Here is a 26,002-nt window from a genome sequence, read left to right on the forward strand (position 1 = left end):
GGGGGAGGGAGAGAGAGAGAGACGGGGGGAGGGAGAGAGAGAGAGAGAGACGGGGGGAGGGAGAGAGAGAGAGACACGGGGAGGGGAGAGAGAGAGAGACACGGGGAGGGAGAGAGAGAGAGACACGGGGAGGGAGAGAGAGAGAGAGAGAGAGAGACGGGGGGAGGGAGAGAGAGAGAGAGAGACGGGGGGAGGGAGAGAGAGAGAGACGGGGGGAGGGAGAGAGAGAGAGAGACGGGGGAGGGAGAGAGAGAGAGAGACGGGGGGAGAGAGAGAGAGAGACGGGGGGGGAGAGAGAGAGAGAGACGGGGGGGGGAGAGAGAGAGAGAGACGGGGGAGGGAGAGAGAGAGAGACGGGGGGAGGGAGAGAGAGAGAGACGGGGGGGGGAGAGAGAGAGAGACGGGGGGAGGGAGAGAGAGAGAGACGGGGGAGGGAGAGAGAGAGAGACGGGGGGGGGAGAGAGAGAGAGACGGGGGGAGGGAGAGAGAGAGAGACGGGGGAGGGAGAGAGAGAGAGAGACGGGGGGAGGGAGAGAGAGAGAGAGACGGGGGGAGGGAGAGAGAGAGAGAGACGGGGGGAGGGGAGAGAGAGAGAGACGGGGGGGGAGGGAGAGAGAGAGAGAGAGACGGGGGAGGGAGAGAGAGAGAGAGACGGGGGAGGGAGAGAGAGAGAGAGACGGGGGAGGGAGAGAGAGAGAGAGACGGGGGAGGGAGAGAGAGAGAGAGACGGGGGGAGGGAGAGAGAGAGAGAGACGGGGGGAGGGAGAGAAAGAGAGAGACGGGGGGAGGGAGAGAGAGAGAGAGACGGGGAGGAGAGAGAGACGGGGGAGGGAGAGAGAGAGAGAGAGACGGGGAGGGAGAGAGAGAGAGAGAGACGGGGGGGAGGGAGAGAGAGAGAGACGGGGGGAGGGAGAGAGAGAGAGAGACGGGGGAGGGGAGAGAGAGAGAGACGGGGGAGGGAGAGAGAGAGAGAGACGGGGGGAGGGGAGAGAGAGAGAGACGGGGGAGGGAGAGAGAGAGAGAGACGGGGGGAGGGAGAGAGAGAGAGACGGGGAGGGAGAGAGAGAGAGACGGGGAGGGGAGAGAGAGAGAGACGGGGGAGGGGAGAGAGAGAGAGACACGGGGAAGGAGAGAGAGAGAGAGAGACACGGGGGAAGGGAGAGAGACACGGGGAAGGGAGAGAGACACGGGGAAGGGAGAGAGACACGGGGAAGGAGAGAGACACGGGGACGGGGGAGAGAGACACGGGGAAGGGAGAGAGACACGGGGAAGGGGAGAGAGAGAGACACGGGGAAGGGAGAGAGAGAGACACGGGGAAGGGAGAGAGAGAGACACGGGGAAGGGAGAGAGAGAGACACGGGGGAAGGGAGAGAGAGAGACACGGGGGAAGGGAGAGAGAGAGACACGGGGGAAGGGAGAGAGAGAGACACGGGGGAAGGGAGAGAGAGAGACACGGGGGAAGGGAGAGAGAGAGACACGGGGAAGGGAGAGAGAGAGACACGGGGAAGGGAGAGAGACACGGGGGGAAGGGAGAGAGAGAGAGACACGGGGAAGGGAGAGAGAGAGAGACACGGGGAAGGGAGAGAGAGAGACACGGGGGGAAGGGAGAGAGAGAGACACGGGGGGAAGGGAGAGAGAGAGAGACGGGGGGAGGGAGAGAGAGAGAGAGAGACGGGGGGAGGGGAGAGAGAGAGAGAGACGGGGGGAGGGAGAGAGAGAGAGACGGGGGGAGGGAGAGAGAGAGAGAGAGAGACGGGGGGAGGGAGAGAGAGAGAGAGAGAGAGGGGGGGAGGGAGAGAGAGAGAGAGAGAGACGGGGGGAGGGAGAGAGAGAGAGAGAGAGAGACGGGGGGGGGAGAGAGAGAGAGAGAGAGAGAGAGACGGGGGGAGGGAGAGAGAGCGAGCGAGAGAGAGAGACGGGGGGAGGGAGAGAGAGAGAGAGAGAGACGGGGGGGGGGAGAGAGAGAGAGAGAGAGACGGGGGGAGGGAGAGAGAGAGAGAGAGAGAGACGGGGGGAAGGGAGAGGGAGAGAGAGAGACACGGGGAAGGGAGAGAGAGAGACACGGGGAAGGGGAGAGAGAGAGACACGGGGAAGGGAGAGAGAGAGACACGGGGAAGGGAGAGAGAGAGACACGGGGGAAGGGAGAGAGAGACACGGGGGAAGGGGAGAGAGAGAGACGGGGGAAGGGAGAGAGAGAGAGACACGGGGGAAGGGAGAGAGAGAGAGACACGGGGGAAGGGAGAGAGAGAGAGACACGGGGAAGGGAGAGAGAGAGACACGGGGGAAGGAGAGACAGAGACACGGGGGAAGGGAGAGAGAGAGACACGGGGGAAGGGAGAGAGAGAGACACGGGGGAGGGAGAGAGAGAGAGAGAGACGGGGGGGAGGGAGAGAGAGAGAGAGAGACGGGGGGGGAGGGAGAGAGAGAGAGAGAGACGGGGGGAGGGGAGAGAGAGAGAGAGACGGGGCGAGGGGAGAGAGAGAGAGAGAGACGGGGGAGGGAGAGAGAGACGGGGAGGGAGAGAGAGACGGGGGAGGGAGAGAGAGACGGGGGAGGGAGAGAGAGACAGAGAGAGAGACAGAGACCCCTAACTGATCTGTGATTAGTATGGTGGCTATAGACCTGTCTCCCACACACGCTCTACTACTCTACTTCTCCGCCAGAATCTTTTGATGGAAGGACACTCCTTTTCTATAAAACATCTGTCATGTATAATCTTCACTTCCCAGTTTTCCACATCATAATAAGTTATGAAAGTGTCTTGTTAGGTAAGTAGTTGTGTAAGGAAAACTCACTGACCTCTCCCATCAAGAGTACTCGATGTCTAGCTCACACAGCCACGTACCTCCTCTCCCATCAAGAGTACTCAATGTCCAGCTCACACAGACACGTACCTCCTCTCCCATCAAGAGTACTCGATGTCCAGCTCACACAGACACGTACCTCCTCTCCCATCAAGAGTACTCGATGTCTAGCTCACACAGACACGTACCTCCTCTCCCATCAAGAGTACTCAATGTCCAGCTCACACAGACACGTACCTCCTCTCCCAGCACCTGAGAGTACTCGATGTCCAGCTCACACAGACACGTACCTCCTCTCCCAGCACCTGAGAGTACTCGATGTCCAGCTCACACAGACACGTACCTCCTCTCCCAGCACCTGAGAGTACTCGATGTCCAGCTCACACAGACACGTACCTCCTCTCCCAGCACCTGAGAGTACTCGATGTCTAGCTCACACAGACACGTACCTCCTCTCCCAGCACCTGAGAGTACTCGATGTCTAGCTCACACAGACACGTACCTCCTCTCCCAGCACCTGAGAGTACTCGATGTCTAGCTCACACAGACACGTACCTCCTCTCCCAGCACCTGAGGTACTCGATGTCTAGCTCACACAGACACGTACCTCCTCTCCCAGCACCTGAGAGTACTCGATGTCTAGCTCACACAGACACGTACCTCCTCTCCCAGCACCTGAGAGTACTCGATGTCCAGCTCACACAGACACGTACCTCCTCTCCCAGCACCTGAGAGTACTCGATGTCTAGCTCACACAGACACGTACCTCCTCTCCCAGCACCTGAGAGTACTCGATGTCTAGCTCACACAGACACGTACCTCCTCTCCCAGCACCTGAGAGTACTCGATGTCTAGCTCACACAGACACGTACCTCCTCTCCCAGCACCTGAGAGTACTCGATGTCTAGCTCACACAGACACGTACCTCCTCTCCCAGCACCTGAGAGTACTCGATGTCTAGCTCACACAGACACGTACCTCCTCTCCCAGCACCTGAGAGTACTCGATGTCTAGCTCACACAGACACGTACCTCCTCTCCCAGCACCTGAGAGTACTCGATGTCCAGCTCACACAGACACGTACCTCCTCTCCCAGCACCTGAGAGTACTCGATGTCTAGCTCACACAGACACGTACCTCCTCTCCCAGCACCTGAGAGTACTCGATGTCTAGCTCACACAGACACGTACCTCCTCTCCCAGCACCTGAGAGTACTCGATGTCCAGCTCACACAGACACGTACCTCCTCTCCCAGCACCTGAGAGTACTCGATGTCCAGCTCACACAGACACGTACCTCCTCTCCCAGCACCTGAGAGTACTCGATGTCCAGCTCACACAGACACGTACCTCCTCTCCAAGCACCTGAGAGTACTCGATGTCTAGCTCACACAGACACGTACCTCCTCTCCCAGCACCTGAGAGTACTCGATGTCCAGCTCACACAGACACGTACCTCCTCTCCCAGCACCTGAGAGTACTCGATGTCTAGCTCACACAGACACGTACCTCCTCTCCCAGCACCTGAGAGTACTCGATGTCTAGATCACACAGACACGTACCTCCTCTCCCAGCACCTGAGAGTACTCGATGTCCAGCTCACACAGACACGTACCTCCTCTCCCAGCACCTGAGAGTACTCGATGTCCAGCTCACACAGACACGTACCTCCTCTCCCAGCACCTGAGAGTACTCGATGTCCAGCTCACACAGACACGTACCTCCTCTCCCAGCACCTGAGAGTACTCGATGTCCAGCTCACACAGACACGTACCTCCTCTCCCATCAAGAGTACTCGATGTCCAGCTCACACAGACACGTACCTCCTCTCCCATCAAGAGTACTCGATGTCCAGCTCACACAGACACGTACCTCCTCTCCCAGCACCTGAGAGTACTCGATGTCCAGCTCACACAGACACGTACCTCCTCTCCCAGCACCTGAGAGTACTCGATGTCCAGCTCACACAGACACGTACCTCCTCTCCCAGCACCTGAGAGTACTCGATGTCCAGCTCACACAGACACGTACCTCCTCTCCCATCAAGAGTACTCGATGTCCAGCTCACACAGACACGTACCTCCTCTCCCATCAAGAGTACTCGATGTCCAGCTCACACAGACACGTACCTCCTCTCCCAGCACCTGAGAGTACTCGATGTCTAGCTCACACAGACACGTACCTCCTCTCCCAGCACCTGAGAGTACTCGATGTCTAGCTCACACAGACACGTAACTCCTCTCCCAGCACCTGAGAGTACTCGATGTCCAGCTCACACAGACACGTACCTCCTCTCCCAGCACCTGAGAGTACTCGATGTCCAGCTCACACAGACACGTACCTCCTCTCCCAGCACCTGAGAGTACTCGATGTCCAGCTCACACAGACACGTACCTCCTCTCCCATCAAGAGTACTCGATGTCCAGCTCACACAGACACGTACCTCCTCTACCATCAAGAGTACTCGATGTCCAGCTCACACAGACATGTACCTCCTCTACCATCAAGAGTACTCGGTGTCCAGCTCACACAGACACGTACCTCCTCTCCCAGCACCTGAGAGTACTCGATGTCTAGCTCAGACAGACACGTACCTCCTCTCCCAGCACCTGAGAGTACTCGATGTCTAGCTCACACAGACACGTACCTCCTCTCCCAGCACCTGAGAGTACTCGATGTCTAGCTCAGACAGACACGTACCTCCTCTCCCAGCACCTGAGAGTACTCGATGTCTAGCTCACACAGACACGTACCTCCTCTCCCAGCACCTGAGAGTACTCGATGTCTAGCTCAGACAGACACGTACCTCCTCTCCCAGCACCTGAGAGTACTCGATGTCCAGCTCACACAGACACGTACCTCCTCTCCCAGCACCTGAGAGTACTCGATGTCCAGCTCACACAGACACGTACCTCCTCTCCCAGCACCAGAGAGTACTCGATGTCTAGCTCACACAGACACGTACCTCCTCTCCCATCAAGAGTACTCGATGTCCAGCTCACACAGACACGTACCTCCTCTACCATCAAGAGTACTCGGTGTCCAGCTCACACAGACACGTACCTCCTCTCCCAGCACCTGAGAGTACTCGATGTCTAGCTCAGACAGACACGTACCTCCTCTCCCATCAAGAGTACTCGATGTCCAGCTCACACAGACACGTACCTCCTCTCCCATCAAGAGTACTCGATGTCCAGCTCACACAGACACGTACCTCCTCTCCCATCAAGAGTACTCGATGTCCAGCTCACACAGACACGTACCTCCTCTCCCAGCACCTGAGAGTACTCGATGTCCAGCTCACACAGACACGTACCTCCTCTCCCAGCACCTGAGAGTACTCGATGTCCAGCTCACACAGACACGTACCTCCTCTCCCATCAAGAGTACTCGATGTCCAGCTCACACAGACACGTACCTCCTCTCCCATCAAGAGTACTCGATGTCCAGCTCACACAGACACGTACCTCCTCTCCCATCAAGAGTACTCGATGTCCAGCTCACACAGACACGTACCTCCTCTCCCATCAAGAGTACTCGATGTCCAGCTCACACAGACACGTACCTCCTCTCCCAGCACCTGAGAGTACTCGATGTCTAGCTCACACAGACACGTACCTCCTCTCCCAGCACCTGAGAGTACTCGATGTCTAGCTCACACAGACACGTACCTCCTCTCCCAGCACCTGAGAGTACTCGATGTCCAGCTCACACAGACACGTACCTCCTCTCCCAGCACCTGAGAGTACTCGATGTCTAGCTCACACAGACACGTACCTCCTCTCCCAGCACCTGAGAGTACTCGATGTCTAGCTCACACAGACACGTACCTCCTCTCCCAGCACCTGAGAGTACTCGATGTCTAGCTCACACAGACACGTACCTCCTCTCCCAGCACCTGAGAGTACTCGATGTCTAGCTCACACAGACACGTACCTCCTCTCCCAGCACCTGAAAGTACTCGATGTCTAGCTCACACAGACACGTACCTCCTCTCCCAGCACCTGAGAGTACTCGATGTCTAGCTCACACAGACACGTACCTCCTCTCCCAGCACCTGAGAGTACTCGATGTCTAGCTCACACAGACACGTACCTCCTCTCCCAGCACCTGAGAGTACTCGATGTCTAGCTCACACAGACACGTACCTCCTCTCCCAGCACCTGAGAGTACTCGATGTCTAGCTCACACAGACACGTACCTCCTCTCCCAGCACCTGAGAGTACTCGATGTCTAGCTCACACAGACACGTACCTCCTCTCCCAGCACCTGAGAGTACTCGATGTCTAGCTCACACAGACACGTACCTCCTCTCCCAGCACCTGAGAGTACTCGATGTCTAGCTCACACAGACACGTACCTCCTCTCCCAGCACCTGAGAGTACTCGATGTCTAGCTCACACAGACACGTACCTCCTCTCCCAGCACCTGAGAGTACTCGATGTCCAGCTCACACAGACACGTACCTCCTCTCCCAGCACCTGAGAGTACTCGATGTCTAGCTCACACAGACACGTACCTCCTCTCCCAGCACCTGAGAGTACTCGATGTCCAGCTCACACAGACACGTACCTCCTCTCCCAGCACCTGAGAGTACTCGATGTCCAGCTCACACAGACACGTACCTCCTCTCCCAGCACCTGAGAGTACTCGATGTCCAGCTCACACAGACACGTACCTCCTCTCCCAGCACCTGAGAGTACTCGATGTCCAGCTCACACAGACACGTACCTCCTCTCCCAGCACCTGAGAGTACTCGATGTCTAGCTCACACAGACACGTACCTCCTCTCCCAGCACCTGAGAGTACTCGATGTCCAGCTCACACAGACACGTACCTCCTCTCCCAGCACCTGAGAGTACTCGATGTCTAGCTCACACAGACACGTACCTCCTCTCCCAGCACCTGAGAGTACTCGATGTCCAGCTCACACAGACACGTACCTCCTCTCCCAGCACCTGAGAGTACTCGATGTCCAGCTCACACAGACACGTACCTCCTCTCCAAGCACCTGAGAGTACTCGATGTCCAGCTCACACAGACACGTACCTCCTCTCCCAGCACCTGAGAGTACTCGATGTCCAGCTCACACAGACACGTACCTCCTCTCCCAGCACCTGAGAGTACTCGATGTCTAGCTCACACAGACACGTACCTCCTCTCCCAGCACCTGAGAGTACTCGATGTCTAGATCACACAGACACGTACCTCCTCTCCCAGCACCTGAGAGTACTCGATGTCCAGCTCACACAGACACGTACCTCCTCTCCCAGCACCTGAGAGTACTCGATGTCCAGCTCACACAGACACGTACCTCCTCTCCCAGCACCTGAGAGTACTCGATGTCCAGCTCACACAGACACGTACCTCCTCTCCCATCAAGAGTACTCGATGTCCAGCTCACACAGACACGTACCTCCTCTCCCATCAAGAGTACTCGATGTCCAGCTCACACAGACACGTACCTCCTCTCCCAGCACCTGAGAGTACTCGATGTCCAGCTCACACAGACACGTACCTCCTCTCCCAGCACCTGAGAGTACTCGATGTCCAGCTCACACAGACACGTACCTCCTCTCCCAGCACCTGAGAGTACTCGATGTCCAGCTCACACAGACACGTACCTCCTCTCCCATCAAGAGTACTCGATGTCCAGCTCACACAGACACGTACCTCCTCTCCCATCAAGAGTACTCGATGTCCAGCTCACACAGACACGTACCTCCTCTCCCAGCACCTGAGAGTACTCGATGTCTAGCTCACACAGACACGTACCTCCTCTCCCAGCACCTGAGAGTACTCGATGTCAGCTCACACAGACACGTAACTCCTCTCCCAGCACCTGAGAGTACTCGATGTCCAGCTCACACAGACACGTACCTCCTCTACCATCAAGAGTACTCGGTGTCCAGCTCACACAGACACGTACCTCCTCTCCCAGCACCTGAGAGTACTCGATGTCTAGCTCAGACAGACACGTACCTCCTCTCCCAGCACCTGAGAGTACTCGATGTCTAGCTCACACAGACACGTACCTCCTCTCCCAGCACCTGAGAGTACTCGATGTCTAGCTCAGACAGACACGTACCTCCTCTCCCAGCACCTGAGAGTACTCGATGTCTAGCTCACACAGACACGTACCTCCTCTCCCAGCACCTGAGAGTACTCGATGTCTAGCTCAGACAGACACGTACCTCCTCTCCCAGCACCTGAGAGTACTCGATGTCCAGCTCACACAGACACGTACCTCCTCTCCCAGCACCTGAGAGTACTCGATGTCCAGCTCACACAGACACGTACCTCCTCTCCCAGCACCAGAGAGTACTCGATGTCAGCTCACACAGACACGTACCTCCTCTCCCATCAAGAGTACTCGATGTCCAGCTCACACAGACACGTACCTCCTCTACCATCAAGAGTACTCGGTGTCCAGCTCACACAGACACGTACCTCCTCTCCCAGCACCTGAGAGTACTCGATGTCTAGCTCAGACAGACACGTACCTCCTCTCCCATCAAGAGTACTCGATGTCCAGCTCACACAGACACGTACCTCCTCTCCCATCAAGAGTACTCGATGTCCAGCTCACACAGACACGTACCTCCTCTCCCATCAAGAGTACTCGATGTCCAGCTCACACAGACACGTACCTCCTCTCCCAGCACCTGAGAGTACTCGATGTCCAGCTCACACAGACACGTACCTCCTCTCCCAGCACCTGAGAGTACTCGATGTCCAGCTCACACAGACACGTACCTCCTCTCCCATCAAGAGTACTCGATGTCTAGCTCACACAGACACGTACCTCCTCTCCCATCAAGAGTACTCGATGTCCAGCTCACACAGACACGTACCTCCTCTCCCATCAAGAGTACTCGATGTCCAGCTCACACAGACACGTACCTCCTCTCCCATCAAGAGTACTCGATGTCCAGCTCACACAGACACGTACCTCCTCTCCCAGCACCTGAGAGTACTCGATGTCAGCTCACACAGACACGTACCTCCTCTCCCAGCACCTGAGAGTACTCGATGTCCAGCTCACACAGACACGTACCTCCTCTCCCAGCACCTGAGAGTACTCGATGTCCAGCTCACACAGACACGTACCTCCTCTCCCAGCACCTGAGAGTACTCGATGTCTAGCTCACACAGACACGTACCTCCTCTCCCAGCACCTGAGAGTACTCGATGTCCAGCTCACACAGACACGTACCTCCTCTCCCAGCACCTGAGAGTACTCGATGTCTAGCTCACACAGACACGTACCTCCTCTCCCAGCACCTGAGAGTACTCGATGTCCAGCTCACACAGACACGTACCTCCTCTCCCAGCACCTGAGAGTACTCGATGTCCAGCTCACACAGACACGTACCTCCTCTCCCAGCACCTGAGAGTACTCGATGTCCAGCTCACACAGACACGTACCTCCTCTCCCAGCACCTGAGAGTACTCGATGTCTAGCTCACACAGACACGTACCTCCTCTCCCAGCACCTGAGAGTACTCGATGTCCAGCTCACACAGACACGTACCTCCTCTCCCAGCACCTGAGAGTACTCGATGTCTAGCTCACACAGACACGTACCTCCTCTCCCAGCACCTGAGAGTACTCGATGTCCAGCTCACACAGACACGTACCTCCTCTCCCAGCACCTGAGAGTACTCGATGTCTAGCTCACACAGACACGTACCTCCTCTCCCAGCACCTGAGAGTACTCGATGTCTAGCTCACACAGACACGTACCTCCTCTCCCAGCACCTGAGAGTACTCGATGTCTAGCTCACACAGACACGTACCTCCTCTCCCAGCACCTGAGAGTACTCGATGTCTAGCTCACACAGACACGTACCTCCTCTCCCAGCACCTGAGAGTACTCGATGTCCAGCTCACACAGACACGTACCTCCTCTCCCAGCACCTGAGAGTACTCGATGTCTAGCTCACACAGACACGTACCTCCTCTCCCAGCACCTGAGAGTACTCGATGTCTAGCTCACACAGACACGTACCTCCTCTCCCAGCACCTGAGAGTACTCGATGTCCAGCTCACACAGACACGTACCTCCTCTCCCAGCACCTGAGAGTACTCGATGTCCAGCTCACACAGACACGTACCTCCTCTCCCAGCACCTGAGAGTACTCGATGTCCAGCTCACACAGACACGTACCTCCTCTCCCAGCACCTGAGAGTACTCTGTCTGATGTCCAGCTCACACAGACACGTACCTCCTCTCCCAGCACCTGAGAGTACTCGATGTCCAGCTCACACAGACACGTACCTCCTCTCCCAGCACCTGAGAGTACTCGATGTCCAGCTCACACAGACACGTACCTCCTCTCCCAGCACCTGAGAGTACTCGATGTCCAGCTCGTGCAGCGTTTCGATGTGGTCGCTGGTGAAGGCGATGGGGACCAGCAGCAGGTTTTTCTTCCCCCGTTCACACAGACCTTTGATGACATCATCTGTCTGAGGGCCCAGCCACGGCATAGGACCGACCTAGAGAGGACAGAGACACAATCATCTGTCTGAGAGGACAATGAAGTCCGATTTATTTTGAAAAGCTGCCGCACCAAATTTCTCTGAAATTCATATGTGGAAACGAGGTGACAAAATCTCCCCCACATCCCATTCCTCCGCCACTCGGGCTCCGGGGCATCGGTCTAAGGGCACTGCATCTCAGTACTAAGTGGCGTCACTACAGACGGGCCGTGAATGGGAGTCCCAGAAGGGCGGCGTACAATTGTCCCATCGTCGTCCGGGATTGGCCGGTGTAGGCCGTTCTTAACTGACTTGCCTAGTTTAAATAAAAAAAAAGGTTAAATAAGGGTTGAAAAAAAAGGTTAAATAAAGGTTAAACAAAATAAAATACAAATTTAAACATGGGAGAGTGGTGCTTTAGCCTTTGACTTCTGGTTTTGGCCCACCAGCTGAAAAAATTTTTTTTATTGAAAAGATATTTCAAAGTGATTTAGATGGTACAATGAATCCACTATACTATTCAGTGTTTGTTTTCTCGCATAAATTGAGAGAAGTAAAAACAAATTTTGCAACTAGGAAATGACAGAGCGATTTCTACATTGGCCACTTGACTCGATTTCTACTAGACAAAAACACAGATGCCGCTCCTGCAGGAGAAATCAATAGGCGAATATCACAGCCAATCACAGCACTGGCAGGTTTGTAAATACTGCGAAACAGCATCGTTCCACGTATTAACGCAGATATACCATGGATATTTTCTGAAATGGCAAGGCAAAAAACAACATAACTTTAAGTTCATTTCACGAGTCATAATAAACTCTACATCATTAAAAAGTGATTCAGGCTTTAAGACAGAGCATTAACTATGTGAATACATTTAGAGTTCTAACCAAATTGATACGACAATATTGTACTTAGAAGATCCATGGCTGTTAAACTGCAGTCCCTGGTTCGAATCCAGGCTGTATCACATCCGGTCGTGATTGGGTGTACCGTAGGGCGGCGCAGCGTCGTTCGAGGTTTGGCCGGTGTAGGCCGTCATTGTAAATTAACTGACTTGCCTAGTTAAATAAAAGGTTAAATTAAATATGCTGTGGCTGAACTAATTATTATGTGATGTGTCAGTCAAGGGTCAAGGCCACCACATATAGACTGGCATTACATACTGATCACCACAGGGTTGGTCAATATGTATCATATCAGATGCTTTCTGTCTACTCAGTCTCAGCCCTGAGTTTCTACCTCAGCCCTGAGTTTCTACCTCAATAAGACCAATGAGCTCAGCCCTGAGTTTCTACCTCAATAAGACCAATGAGCTCAGCCCTGAGTTTCTACCTCAATAAGACCAATGAGCTCAGCCCTGTGTTTCTACCTCAATAAGACCAATGAGCTCAGCCCTGTGACCACAGTGTACAGTGTTCAATTAAAAATGCATATTTTGACCAATGGGTAAAATCTAAAAATTGTGCAGATAATCCTTTAAGAAAACCAATCCTCCAAACCGCATGTCTCTATCATGAGCCGTTCAAAGGTTATTTAACATTTACACCCTCGCAGGGTGGCCCAGTTTACACCCTCGTAGGGTGGCCCAGTTTACACCCTCGTAGGGTGGCCCAGTTTACACCCTCGCAGGGTGGCCCCAATTAAAAGGGTGGCATATTTTGACCAAGGGTGGGTAAAAGGGTCTAAAAATTGTGCAGATAAGGGTGGCCTTTAAGAAAACCAGGGTGGCCCCAAACCCCGCAGGGTGGCCCCTAGTTTCATGCAGGGTGGCCCCAGTTTACACCCTCGCAGGGTGGTTATTTAACATTTACACCCTCGCAGGGTGGCCCAGTTTACACCCTCGTAGGGTGGCCCAGTTTACACCCTCGTAGGGTGGCCCAGTTTACACCCTCGCAGGGTGGCCCCAGTTTACACCCTCTTAGGGTGGCCAGCACTAAGGTGAATAATTCAAATGGAGGCCAGAGGAATAAAGCGATCAATCTTGATTTTATTTTTGTTGTGTCAGCTCGGCTGGATGCTGTGTTATGGCTACTGAATACCTGACAGGCTCACTTTCCCGTTGAAACTAGTCATCTTTCTTCTCAAATCCGCAGGACATAAAACAATATAGGAGGTCGGAGGTCATTCATTTTGTTTTGGCCCCTTTTTCGTGACATCCAATTGGTAGTTACAGAATTGTCCCATCGCTGCAACTCCCGTACGGACTCGGGAAAGGCGAAGGTCGAGAGCCGTGCTTCCTCTGAAACACGACACTGCCAAGCCGCTCTGCTTCATGACACACTGCTTGTTTAACCCGGGAACCCAGCCGCCAAACCCTCCCCGTAACCCGGACGACGGTGGGGCAAACCCTCCCCGTAACCCGGACGACGGTGGGGCAAACCCTCCCCGTAACCCGGACGACGGTGGGGCAAACCCTCCCCGTAAGCCGGACGACGGTGGGGCAAACCCTCCCCGTAACCCGGACGACGGTGGGGCAAACCCTCCCGTAACCCGGACGACGGTGGGGCAAACCCTCCCCGTAACCCGGACGACGCTGGGCCAAACCCTCCCGTAACCCGGACGACGCTGGGCCAAACCCTCCCCGTAACCCGGACGACGCTGGGCCAAACCCTCCCCGTAACCCGGACGACGCTGGGCCAATTGTGCGCCGCCTCATGGATCTCCCGATCAAGGCTGGCTGTGACAGCCCTGGGAACGAACCCGGGGCTGTAATGATGCCTCAAGCACTGCAGAGTCTGAGGGATACTTGATTTTGAGACAATATTTTTTATTATTTTTTTTTGTATATGATTTTCATACGAATTAAAAAGTCCTGATCTTTTTTAACGATGATTTCACACACAAAAACAAGCGTATCTCTGTGAAAATGTCAACGGAGCGCTGAACGTACACTAATCCTTTATTTTCAAAGCCTTTTACATTTAATGCAGCTTGTGGCTAATGTAGCTTTTTTTTTTTTGCGACTCATCGGAAAACAACATTGAAGACTACAACCACAAAATGTAACATTTGTCTTGGTAAAAAAAAAAAAGAAGTATTTTATAACAAAAGGAAGTGCGATTTCATCACCACTCATTCTGGGGTAGAGTGGACACCATATTGCATCAGCCCTGATGGAGAAACCCTTTCACCACCAGACCACTACAGAACAACAACACAGTCCTGAAAAATACTATTTAACCAGCGGCTTTGGGCGTTGACCCTGAACTAGAAACATGGAGAGGTAACCATGAGTGTAGAAGTCATCTAAGTTGAGGCTGTAATTCTCTCTGCGCCACAGAAGACAAAATAGTGTGTGTGTGTGTGGTCCTTACCCTGGACTGCCAGACCAGGCGGTAAGGATTACAGTGCCCTAGTCTCTCCATGACTCTCTGCACAGTGGCCCCAACCTCCTGAGGGTACGGATCTCCCCTGTTCACCACCTGCAGAGAGACAACACAGACAACACTGGAAACTCGCCTGGTTACCCATCTTGACAGACAACACTTACCCCTTCTTTCTCATTAAACTTTTTCAAAGCAAAACGTAATAAAAAATAAAAAATCACTCAAATAGATTTATATAGCCCTTTTCACAAAAACACAAAAGTGCTTTAGTTACCAATGTTTATTTTTGGTAAAACATGTATCATGAGTCTTCAATGAAATCCTCAATTAGTAACGTCCTGATAACGTCTCAGAGGGATATGTATTCTATGGATACTATACTCAATTAGTAACATCTTAGAGGGATATGTATTCTATGGATACTATACTCAATTAGTAGCATCTCAGAGGGATATGTATTCTATGGATACTATACTCAATTAGTAACACCTTAGAGGGATATGCATCTATGAATACTATACTCAATTAGTAACGTCTCAGAGGGATATGTATTCTATGGATACTATACTCAATTAGTAACATCTTAGAGGGATATGTATTCTATGGATACTATACTCAATTAGTAACACCTTAGAGGGATATGCATCTATGAATACTATACTCAATTAGTAACGTCTCAGAGGGATATGTATTCTATGGATACTATACTCAATTAGTAACACCTTAGAGGGATATGTATTCTATGAATACTATACTCACAGATCCATAGTGTACAACACTGAACCGTCACACATCCCTACTAGAAAAAGTAGCCATGTTTAATTTCCACTGATAATGTCTGGCATGTAAGTAGCTCCTCCCCCTCCACTGTAGGTCTAGCGTACAACACATGCCGATGTCATGACGATTAGAATGCGTGTCCTTAGCAACAGTCCTGTACTCACAGACAAGGGTAGTGAGTGAGCTGAGAACAGGATAACCACATCGTCCCTCTTCTCGGAGGGAAACTTCTGCAGCTCGTTGAGGACATGCTGGGAGAAACACTACAGAGAAAATACAGATATATTATAAGGACACATGTCATAATCAATAAATAAAAAAGTGCAGCGTGTTCCATTTGGCTGCTGGGGGGGGCAAGGAGACACCCAGCTCCGCTAAACCATTGAAAACTACAGCTGAAGTCACAAGTTTACATACACTTTAGCCAAATACATTTAAAAACTCAGTTTTTCACACAATTCCTGACATTTAATCCTAGTAAAAATTCCCTGTCTTGGGGTCAGTTAGGATCACCACTTTATTTTAAGAATGTGAAATGTCAGAATAATTGTAGAGAGAATGATTTATTTCAGCTTTTATTTATTTCATCACAATCCCAGTGGGTCAGAAGTTTACATACACTCAATTAGTATTTGGTAGCATTGCCTTTAAATGGTTTAACTTGGGTCAAACGTTTCGGGTAGCCTTCCACAAGCTTCCCAAAATAAGTTGGGTGAATTTTGGCCCATTCCCCCTGACAGAGCTGGTGTAACTGAGTCAGGTTGGTAGGCCTCCTTGCTTGCACACACTTTTTCAGTTCTGCCCACAAATTGTCTGTGGGATTGAGGTCAGGGCTTTGTGATGGCCACTCCAATACCTTGACTTTGTTGTCCTTAAGCCATTTTGCCACAACTTTTGAAGTATGCTTGGGGTCATTGTCCATTTGAAAGACCCATTTGCGACCAAGCTTTAACTCCCTGACTGTCTTGAGATGTTGCTTCAATATATCCACATAATTTTCCTGCCTCATGATGCCATCTATTTTGTGAAGTGCACCAGTCCCTCCTGCAGCAAAACTCCCCCACAACATGATGCTGCCACCCCCGTGCTTCACGGTTGGGATGGTGGTCTTAGGCTTGCAAGCCTCCTTTTTCCCTCTAAACATAACGATGGACACTATGGCCAAACAGTCCTATTTTTGTTTCATCAGACCAGAGGACATTTCTCCAAAAAGTACGATCTTTGTCCCCATGTGCAGTTGCAAACCGTAGTCTGGCTTTTTATGGTTTTGGAGCAGTGGCTTCTTCCTTGCTGAGCGACCTTTCAGGTTATGTCGATAGAGGACTCGTTTTACTGTGAATATAGATACTTCTGTACCTGTTTCCTCCAGCATCTTCACAAGGTCCTTTGCTGTTGTTCTGGGATTGATTTGCACTTTTCGCACCAAAGTACGTTCATCTCTAGGAGACAGAACGCGTCTCCTTCCTGAGCGGTATGACGGCTGCCTGGTCCCATGGTGTTTATACTCGCGTACAATTGTTTGTACAAAGATATTATCAGGCAGACATTTACACCATGACTCAACGATCAGTCTGCTCTTTGCGCGGAGGGATTGTCTGTGTCGGTTTTTATTAGTGCACATCGTACCAAAACGTTTTGCAAAGGGAGAACCAACAACAACCACAACCAAAAGAGCTTTTCTAGCAGTCCCCTCCTTGGTTTAGTCTATTTTCTTCCATTTGGTGCCCTAATGAACACACCACGTAGGACGACATGTCCTAGAGATGTTCTCTTTAACCTTGTTTGTTCATTCGTACTCAGTTTTCACTTTAAATTTCCACTGGAACAAGGGATGGAAAAGGTAAACAAAGTCACTCTGGGAACTCCACAACGAACGACTCCACAACGAACGACTCCACAACGAACGATTCCACAACGAACGACTCCCACGAAACGAACGACTCCACAACGAAACTCCGACTCCACAACGAACGACTCCAAACAACGACTCCACAAACGAACGACTCCACAACGAACGACTCCACAACGAACGACTCCACAACGAACGACTCCTAGGACTGAAGAAACAATGAACAGGGGCCTCACAGGGTGGCTCAGTGGTCTAAGGCTGTGCCACCAGAGATTCTGGGTTCGAGCCCAGGCTCTGTCGCAGCCGGGCCCTCGACCGGGAGCTCCGTGGGGCGATGCACAATTGGTCCAGCGTCTCCCAGGTTAGGGGAGGGTTTGGCAAGAAGCAGATTGGCTCGGTTGGGTCGTGTTTCGGAGGACGCATGGCTCTCGACCTTCGCCTCTCCCGAGTCCGTACGGGAGTTGAAGTGATGAGACAAGACAGTAACTACCAATTGCATACCACGAAATTAGGGAGAAAAAAGGGGTAATCCCCCCTCACTGGAACAGAAATGGAGTGAGTGAAAAGGACTGCACTACGTAATAGAATAGGGCTCCTTTTCAGACACAGCCAATGACAGCCCAGATATATCCATGACATCATGTTCTGTTGTTGCCTTAAAAACGCTTCTTTAACTATGACTACAGTTCAATTTAACCTAGAGTAACATCACTGACCTCCTCTTCAAATGAGGGTCATGGGCGACTCCAGAATAGCAATGGGTATTCCCTTTTTGGGGTTAACCCCCGACTAAAGTCAGTTATTGTCCTTTCTTAACCTCAACAGATTATAATAATCTGATAATGTGAGTGGATTTGCCATCCAGGTGAAAAAAACATTGAGGTTATCAGAGGGAATTGAAACCCCCTGTAACTTACGTGCGGAATCATTTTGACTGTAGACAGTTAGGTAGTCTCACCTCGACCAATAGGGGGTGTGTGGGCCAGCGGTCGATGACACTCCACCTCATCTTAGGCCTGTCTCCTCGGCTGCTGTAGTATCGGTAGATAGCGTTCAGACTGCTGCCTTGTTTTCAACAACAAAACGACACCATTAAAAAAACATCAACATGACATCTCTTCAACTGTGACCATTTATTTATATTTATTATTTTTTTTACCCCTTTTTCTCCCCAATTTTGTGGTATCCAATTGTTTTTAGTAGCTACTGGCTTGTCTCATCGCTACAACTCCTGTACGTGCTTTGGAGAGACGAAGGTTGAAAGTCATGCGTCCTCCGATACACAACCCAACCAAGGCGCACTGCTTCTTTAACACAGCGCGCATCCAACCCGGAAAGCCAGCCGCACCAGTGTCAGAGGAAACACCGTGCACCTGGCGACCTTGGCTAGCGCGCACTGCGCCCGGCCCGCCACAGGAGTCGCTGGTACGCGATGAGACAAGAACATCCCTACCGGCCAAACCCTCCCTAACCCGGGCGACGCTGAGCCAATTGTGCGTCGCCCCACGGACCTCCTGGTCACGGCCAGTTACGACAGAGCCTGGGCGCGAACCCAGAGTCTCTGATGGCACAGCTGGCGCTGCAGTACAGCGCCCTTAACCACTGCACCACCCGGGAGGCCCCCGTGACCATCGTTTAACTGCGACCACGTCAGAGAGCGAGGTAAAGGCGTAGAGAAACATCGGTTGAGAATTCAAATCGTGGCATACACGGTCGTTCTAAAGTTGGGGGGTCACTTAGAAATGTCCTTGTTTTTGGAAGAAAAGCACATTTTTTTGGTCCATTAAGATAACATCAAATTGATCAGAAATACAGTGTAGACATTGTCAATGTTGTTAATGACTATTGTAGCTGGAAAACGGCAGATTTTGAATGGGATATCAAATCAGGGTTCCAACAATTAGCCTTTTTAAAATGATAAACTTGGATTATCAAACATAACGTGCCATTGGAACACAGGAGTGATGGTTGCTGATAAATGGGCCTCTGTACGCCTACGTAGATATTCCATTAAGAAAATAAATAGTAATAAATCTACATTGTATTTCTGATTACAGTCATGTGTTTACATAGCCATTCAACAGTTTAACACAGTGCTTTACAAAAGTATGGGATGTAGGGTGTGGCGTATTCAGTCTCCCTGTGTCGATAAGAACAAGATTAAGTCCGCTTATCAGTAACTCCCAGGCCAAGACTAACTCTACTCATTATAATTTTTTTTTTTTTTAAAGACACAAGATGTGAGTGGGTGACAGGGGCAGAACAGGGACAGTAGTGGACGAGGGGAGTTACAATGTGAAGCACTATGAGGACATTGGAAAACGTACATCCGCCTTTTATTAGGGAACGTGGGAAAGAAAAAGGGGATACCTAAGATTTTTGACCTTGTCAGCTCGACCCCAGTTCTACCTGTTGTAGAGCAGCTCGACCCCAGTTCTACCTGTTGTAGAGCAGCTCGACCCCAGTTCTACCTGTGGTAGAACAGCTGTATTGTGGGTACTGGGCCTACCTGTGGTAGAACAGCTGTATTGTGGGTACTGGGCCTACCTGTGGTAGAACAGCTGTATTGTGGGTACTGGGCCTACCTGTGGTAGAACAGCTGTATTGTGGGTACTGGGCCTACCTGTGGTAGAACAGCTGTATTGTGGGTACTGGGCCTACCTGTGGTAGAACAGCTGTATTGTGGGTACTGGGCCTACCTGTGGTAGAACAGCTGTATTGTGGGTACTGGGCCTACCTGTGGTAGAACAGCTGTATTGTGGGTACTGGGCCTACCTGTGGTAGAACAGCTGTATTGTGGGTACTGGGCCTACCTGTGGTAGAACAGCTGTATTGTGGGTACTGGGCCTACCTGTGGTAGAACAGCTGTATTGTGGGTACTGGGCCTACCTGTGGTAGAACAGCTGTATTGTGGGTACTGGGCCTACCTGTGGTAGAACAGCTGTATTGTGGGTACTGGGCCTACCTGTGGTAGAACAGCTGTATTGTGGGTACTGGGCCTACCTGTGGTAGAACAGCTGTATTGTGGGTACTGGGCCTACCTGTGGTAGAACAGCTGTATTGTGGGTACTGGGCCTACCTGTGGTAGAACAGCTGTATTGTGGGTACTGGGCCTACCTGTGGTAGAACAGCTGTATTGTGGGTACTGGGCCTACCTGTGGTAGAACAGCTGTATTGTGGGTACTGTGTGAAAGCCACTGCTCTCTCTACTCCATCCTTCTCCATCTCCTCAATAGCCTCCTCCGTCAGAGGATGCACGTAGCGGAACCCGATGTAGAACTTATGAGGAGCTGTAGACAAAACAAAAACGTGAATGTGAAAACTGTAAAGCTGAGTAATAAAATGGTATTTCTCACTTCACATCTATCTAAGCATTAGTAAATGGATATTAAAAAGTATATACTTAGGGAATATAATTGAATTAGGCCATCTACAACCTCTCCAAGTTAGGCCAAACACAGAGTGGTCTTATGTAAGACATGCCCACGTAAAGCTAAAACACATCCCCCCGTTATCAGTAAAGTGTGGTGTAGGGGTGTGGGAACAAAACACTCCTCAACTATCTCCCCACCACACCCAGCCAGTGTCAACGGCCGTTAAAACACGACAGCGATCAAACATTCAGCCTGTTTGTTTTGGAGACCCTGGCATCTTGTGTGGCCCAGTGTTCGTGCTGCTGCCTAAAGCATATAGTAACCAGTGTGTGACACCCTCTCCTTCCACTCACACCTATCTGCAGGCACATTATGGAACAGGCCAGGTCATCAATTATGAAAATATATATTTGTTTAATTATACAATACATATTTTTTTTTTTTTTTAAAGTTGCGACCAATCAGCCTGGGTATGGCTTTGCCAAGCATTTTTTATTTATTTCCTTCATCACTGTTCTTTTAAAATTAGGCATATTCTGTTGTATTTATTCAGCCTTAACAAACCACTAAAGAGCCGAGATGTTGATAGGAGTCAACCAAGAAATAGGTCTTAGGTCTCTCTTTATGTGGAATCGTCTCGTCGTGATGTGTGTTTTGTCCTATATTTTTAATCCCAGACCCACATCCCGGCAGGAGGACTGTTCCTAGGCCGTCATTATAAATAAGATTTTGTTCTTAACTGATGTGCCTAGTTAAATAAAGGTTGTAATAAATAAAAATAGGTGATAGCTTGTTTGATTCAAAGCAAGACAACCAATAAACCCATGCAGCAGCAACGGAGACATTTTGTTTTTTTTATAAAGGCTATTGTTAAAAAAAAAAAAAAGAAGTAGTCTAAGTAATGTAACAGTGCTAATGTTGTCGACTGTAACATGTGAGTGTAACAGAGCCAGTTACAACCGAAGCATCTGGTCATCAATAGATAAGAGAGAGAGAAAAAGAAGAAGCTTTTAGTCACATATGATCAGGCAGGTCCTTGTTCCTCCAACTGCCGTCCCACGGGGGGGGGAAGTTCTGAGGGGGCAAGTTCTTTTTTTTTTTTTTTTTAAAACCTTCAATTATATTTAAAACCTTCAATTATATTTATTTATTTTATTGTTGATATAAGAGTGTAAAACACCAGGAAATCATCTCCAAGTGATTTTAATTTAGTAAATCTGTTAAAAAAAGTATTCTCACACGTAATACAAATGATAAACAAGGTATGAAAAGATTTACGTTTTAGCCAAATGTTATATCTATTTGTGCTTCTTGCGGGTCAATTTGCAGTCTGTAAATTCTATGTAAATATATTCCGGCCCTACGACCATCCCCTCAAGGAGAGAAAAATGTCCCGCGGCTGAATCTAGTTGATGATCCCTGGCCCATGACATTGGTTGGTTCCTTGTTAAAGCCTCTTACGATAGCCCACTTCAAAGAAACAAAAATGGTACATAGTCACTAAAGAAAAATGGGGTTGTTTTAATAAATTATATATATATATTTAAACAAAATGTATGGAGCTACATTTGGAGAGGCAGTTTGTTTTCCTGTGAAGAGCAAAGGAAAAGACATTGACCGTCGGAGTGATGCACACAAAAACCGATCCGTGAGAAATTACTGGGATTTCCAACGGCAGAACTCCACTCACATAGTCTGGACCAAATCATGTGCTGGTGCCACCAACTGGAAAGGTTACTGGCACCAGTACCATCAGGGGAAAAAGTTAGTGCAGAACCCTGGTAATGTTTGGGCTATGAAGAGTTATGTATGGGCTATGAAGTGTTACGGTCTGGGCTATGAAATGTTACGGTCTGGGCTATGAAGTGTTATGTCTGGGCTATGAAGTGTTACGGTCTGGGCTATGAAGTGTTATGTATGGGCTATGAAGAGTTATGTATGGGCTATGAAGAGTTACGGTCTGGGCTATGAAGTGTTATGTCTGGGCTATGAAGAGTTATGTCTGGGCTATGAAGTGTTACAGTCTGGGCTATGAAGTGTTATGTCTGGGCTATGAAGAGTTATGTCTGGGCTATGAAGTGTTACGGTCTGGGCTATGAAGTGTTATGTCTGGGCTATGAAGAGTTATGTATGGGCTATGAAGAGTTATGTCTGGGCTATGAAGTGTTACGGTCTGGGCTATGAAGTGTTATGTCTGGGCTATGAAGTGTTACGGTCTGGGCTATGAAGAGTTACGTATGGGCTATGAAGTGTTACGGTCTGGGCTATGAAGTGTTATGTATGGGCTATGAAGTGTTACGGTCTGGGCTATGAAGTGTTATGTATGGGCTATGAAGTGTTACGGTCTGGGCTATGAAGAGTTATGTATGGGCTATGAAGTGTTACGGTCTGGGCTATGAAGAGTTATGTATGGGCTATGAAGTGTTATGTATGGGCTATGAAGAGTTATGTATGGGCTATGAAGAGTTATGTATGGGCTATGAAGAGTTATGTATGGGCTATGAAGGTTACGGTCTGGGCTATGAAGTGTTATGTCTGGGCTATGAAGTGTTACGGTCTGGGCTATGAAGTGTTATGTCTGGGCTATGAAGTGTTACGGTCTGGGCTATGAAGAGTTACGTATGGGCTATGAAATGTTACGGTCTGGGCTATGAAGTGTTATGTCTGGGCTATGAAGTGTTACGGTCTGGGCTATGAAGTTATGTCTGGGCTATGAAGAGTTATGTCTGGGCTATGAAGTGTTACGGTCTGGGCTATGAAGTGTTATGTCTGGGCTATGAAGAGTTATGTATGGGCTATGAAGAGTTATGTATGGGCTATGAAGAGTTACGGTCTGGGCTATGAAGTGTTATGTCTGGGCTATGAAGAGTTATGTCTGGGCTATGAAGTGTTACGGTCTGGGCTATGAAGTGTTATGTCTGGGCTATGAAGAGTTATGTCTGGGCTATGAAGTGTTACGGTCTGGGCTATGAAGTGTTATGTCTGGGCTATGAAGAGTTATGTATGGGCTATGAAGAGTTATGTCTGGGCTATGAAGTGTTACGGTCTGGGCTATGAAGTGTTATGTCTGGGCTATGAAGTGTTACGGTCTGGGCTATGAAGAGTTACGTATGGGCTATGAAGTGTTACGGTCTGGGCTATGAAGTGTTATGTATGGGCTATGAAGTGTTACGGTCTGGGCTATGAAGTGTTATGTATGGGCTATGAAGTGTTACGGTCTGGGCTATGAAGTGTTATGTATGGGCTATGAAGTGTTACGGTCTGGGCTATGAAGAGTTATGTATGGGCTATGAAGTGTTACGGTCTGGGCTATGAAGAGTTATGTATGGGCTATGAAGTGTTATGTATGGGCTATGAAGAGTTATGTATGGGCTATGAAGAGTTATGTATGGGCTATGAAGAGTTATGTATGGGCTATGAAGTGTTACGGTCTGACCTGTTTCCGGACACATCTCATCCAGCAGTTTGACCATGCCCTCCCCCTGCATGGTGGTCCAGGCCTTGATAGGAGAGCCTCCTCCGATCCGGCTGTACTGCTCCTGGATCTTAGGGGTACGCCTCTTCGCTATGAAGGGCCCAAGTCGACTGAGGAGGAAGAGAGATTCACATCGTCATAAATCATGTCAACTTCATGTCAAAGTAATAAAACTAAAAGTATTCAGAAGCCATGACCTTTCACCCCCCAAAATGTTCTTACATTACAGCCTTATTTTAAAATGGATTAAATTAAATTTTCCCTCTTCATCCAATCTACACATAATACCAAAGCTGAAACAATTGTCTTATCTGTGGGGTACAGAGAAAAGACACAATTATTTGCAAGGTCCCTCAATAATCAAGTAATGAATTTAATTCATTAAATTATAATAATAATTAATAATAATAATAATTTATTCGTAATAAAAAAAACAAAAAAAAACAGAACAGACGCTGAATATCCCTTTGAGCATGGTAAAGTTATTAATTAGGCTTTGGATGGTGTATCAATACACCCAGTCACTGCAAAGATACAGGTGCCCTTCCCAACTCAGTTGCTGGAGAGGAAGGAAACTGTTCAGGGATTTAACCACGAGGCCGCTGGTGACTTTAAAACAGAGTTTTATGTCCAGGATATGAAAGAAAACAGGGGTGTAAACAAATTTGTCCACATCATTTGAGAGAAATAAGCTTTTTGTGCGTATGGAACATTTCTGGGATCTTTTATTTCAGCTCATGAAACCAAAACTTTACATATTGCTGTTCAGTGAAATCTACTTATGGCAAGACGGCACAAACCGATCTTGGGCCTGGCAAACATAAATGTACCTTGTCCTTGTGTGCGTTGTAACGGTTTTGACTTGAGGTTATTGTTTGTAGGGGTTTCAGGTAGGTTGAAAATATTGATTTCTCCTTTTTTGTTTGGGAGGGAATGAGTCCCATCTGGTCAGTCAAGTCGACACCAATAAAAAGGACTCATGTAAAAGTCCATATGTAAATACTCTTTTCATAAACCATAAACATAAACACTGGAAATAACTTCCGAGCCGTCACAGTGTGAGAACACTTACTTCTGGACAGGAAGCTTCATCAGATCGGTGTCGGAGAAGAGGCGCAGCAGGAAATCGTGAACATCGTCCAGTTTCTCAGGTCCTCCCATGTTCATCATTAGGATCCCCCGTTTTGGGCTTTCTGCAAGGATAAGTACAGTACTACATTAATACTGTATCATTATTTACAATTGTATCTCAAGACGTCTAAGCAAGTATCCAAGTATTTAGGTTTCTGTGTGGATATGAACAGTAGTACTGTGCTATTCAGAACTGAAACAGCCAAGCAGATATCCCTTGTATAAATCTGATATCTAGGCATGTATCCAGAAAGAGCCGCCATTGAAACACATGGAGCGAGGTCGTATGAGGGCACTACCAACTACATAACCAATTGGCACACATCCCCCCAAATTAGGCCTATACTACTGTACTATACTGTGGAAAGTAGGTATTTATCCAGGCCCTGTATTGAAGGAAGTGATGGCACACAAAAAAAAAAAACGATAGTTTGTTGCTTGCTCAGTCTTACATTTAATGAACCTCGGCGTGGTCCTACATTTTGGCCGCGGCCTTTTTTAGAGACCCTCTTCATTGAACTTCAGTCTGCAATACTTTTTTTGGGGGGGTGTAAGCAACACAGCTCACATTACACAGCTTCATGGGGCGGCAGGGTAGCCTAGTGGTTAGAGTGTTGGACTAGTAACCGGAAGGTTGCAAGTTCAAACCCCCGAGCTGACGAGGTACAAATCTGTCGTTCTGCCCCTGAACAGGCAGTTAACCCACTAGACCAGTTAACCCCTAGGCCGTCATTGAAAATAAGAATTTGTTCTTAACTGACTTGCCTAGTTAAATAA

The 26,002-nt window shown here is 49.6% G+C and overlaps 1 protein-coding gene across 1 annotated transcript in view; it reads right to left on the bottom strand.

Moving 5' to 3' along the window:
* fech (ferrochelatase) overlaps positions 1 to 26,002 on the bottom strand; it is a 38,337-nt gene that overhangs the window by 10,877 nt on the left and 1,458 nt on the right. The window contains exons 3-9 of the mRNA XM_042302734.1: positions 25,167 to 25,287; positions 24,056 to 24,204; positions 20,401 to 20,535; positions 18,204 to 18,310; positions 15,561 to 15,659; positions 14,605 to 14,712; positions 11,138 to 11,302 (exon numbers count right to left, since the gene is read on the bottom strand). Of these exons, the coding sequence (XP_042158668.1) occupies positions 11,138 to 11,302; positions 14,605 to 14,712; positions 15,561 to 15,659; positions 18,204 to 18,310; positions 20,401 to 20,535; positions 24,056 to 24,204; positions 25,167 to 25,264 (861 nt within the window). The 5' untranslated portion in view covers positions 25,265 to 25,287. The remainder of the gene's footprint in view (positions 1 to 11,137; positions 11,303 to 14,604; positions 14,713 to 15,560; positions 15,660 to 18,203; positions 18,311 to 20,400; positions 20,536 to 24,055; positions 24,205 to 25,166; positions 25,288 to 26,002) is intronic.

This window comes from Oncorhynchus tshawytscha, linkage group LG20 (genome assembly GCF_018296145.1).
Source record: "Oncorhynchus tshawytscha isolate Ot180627B linkage group LG20, Otsh_v2.0, whole genome shotgun sequence".
Classification (NCBI taxonomy): domain Eukaryota; kingdom Metazoa; phylum Chordata; class Actinopteri; order Salmoniformes; family Salmonidae; genus Oncorhynchus; species Oncorhynchus tshawytscha.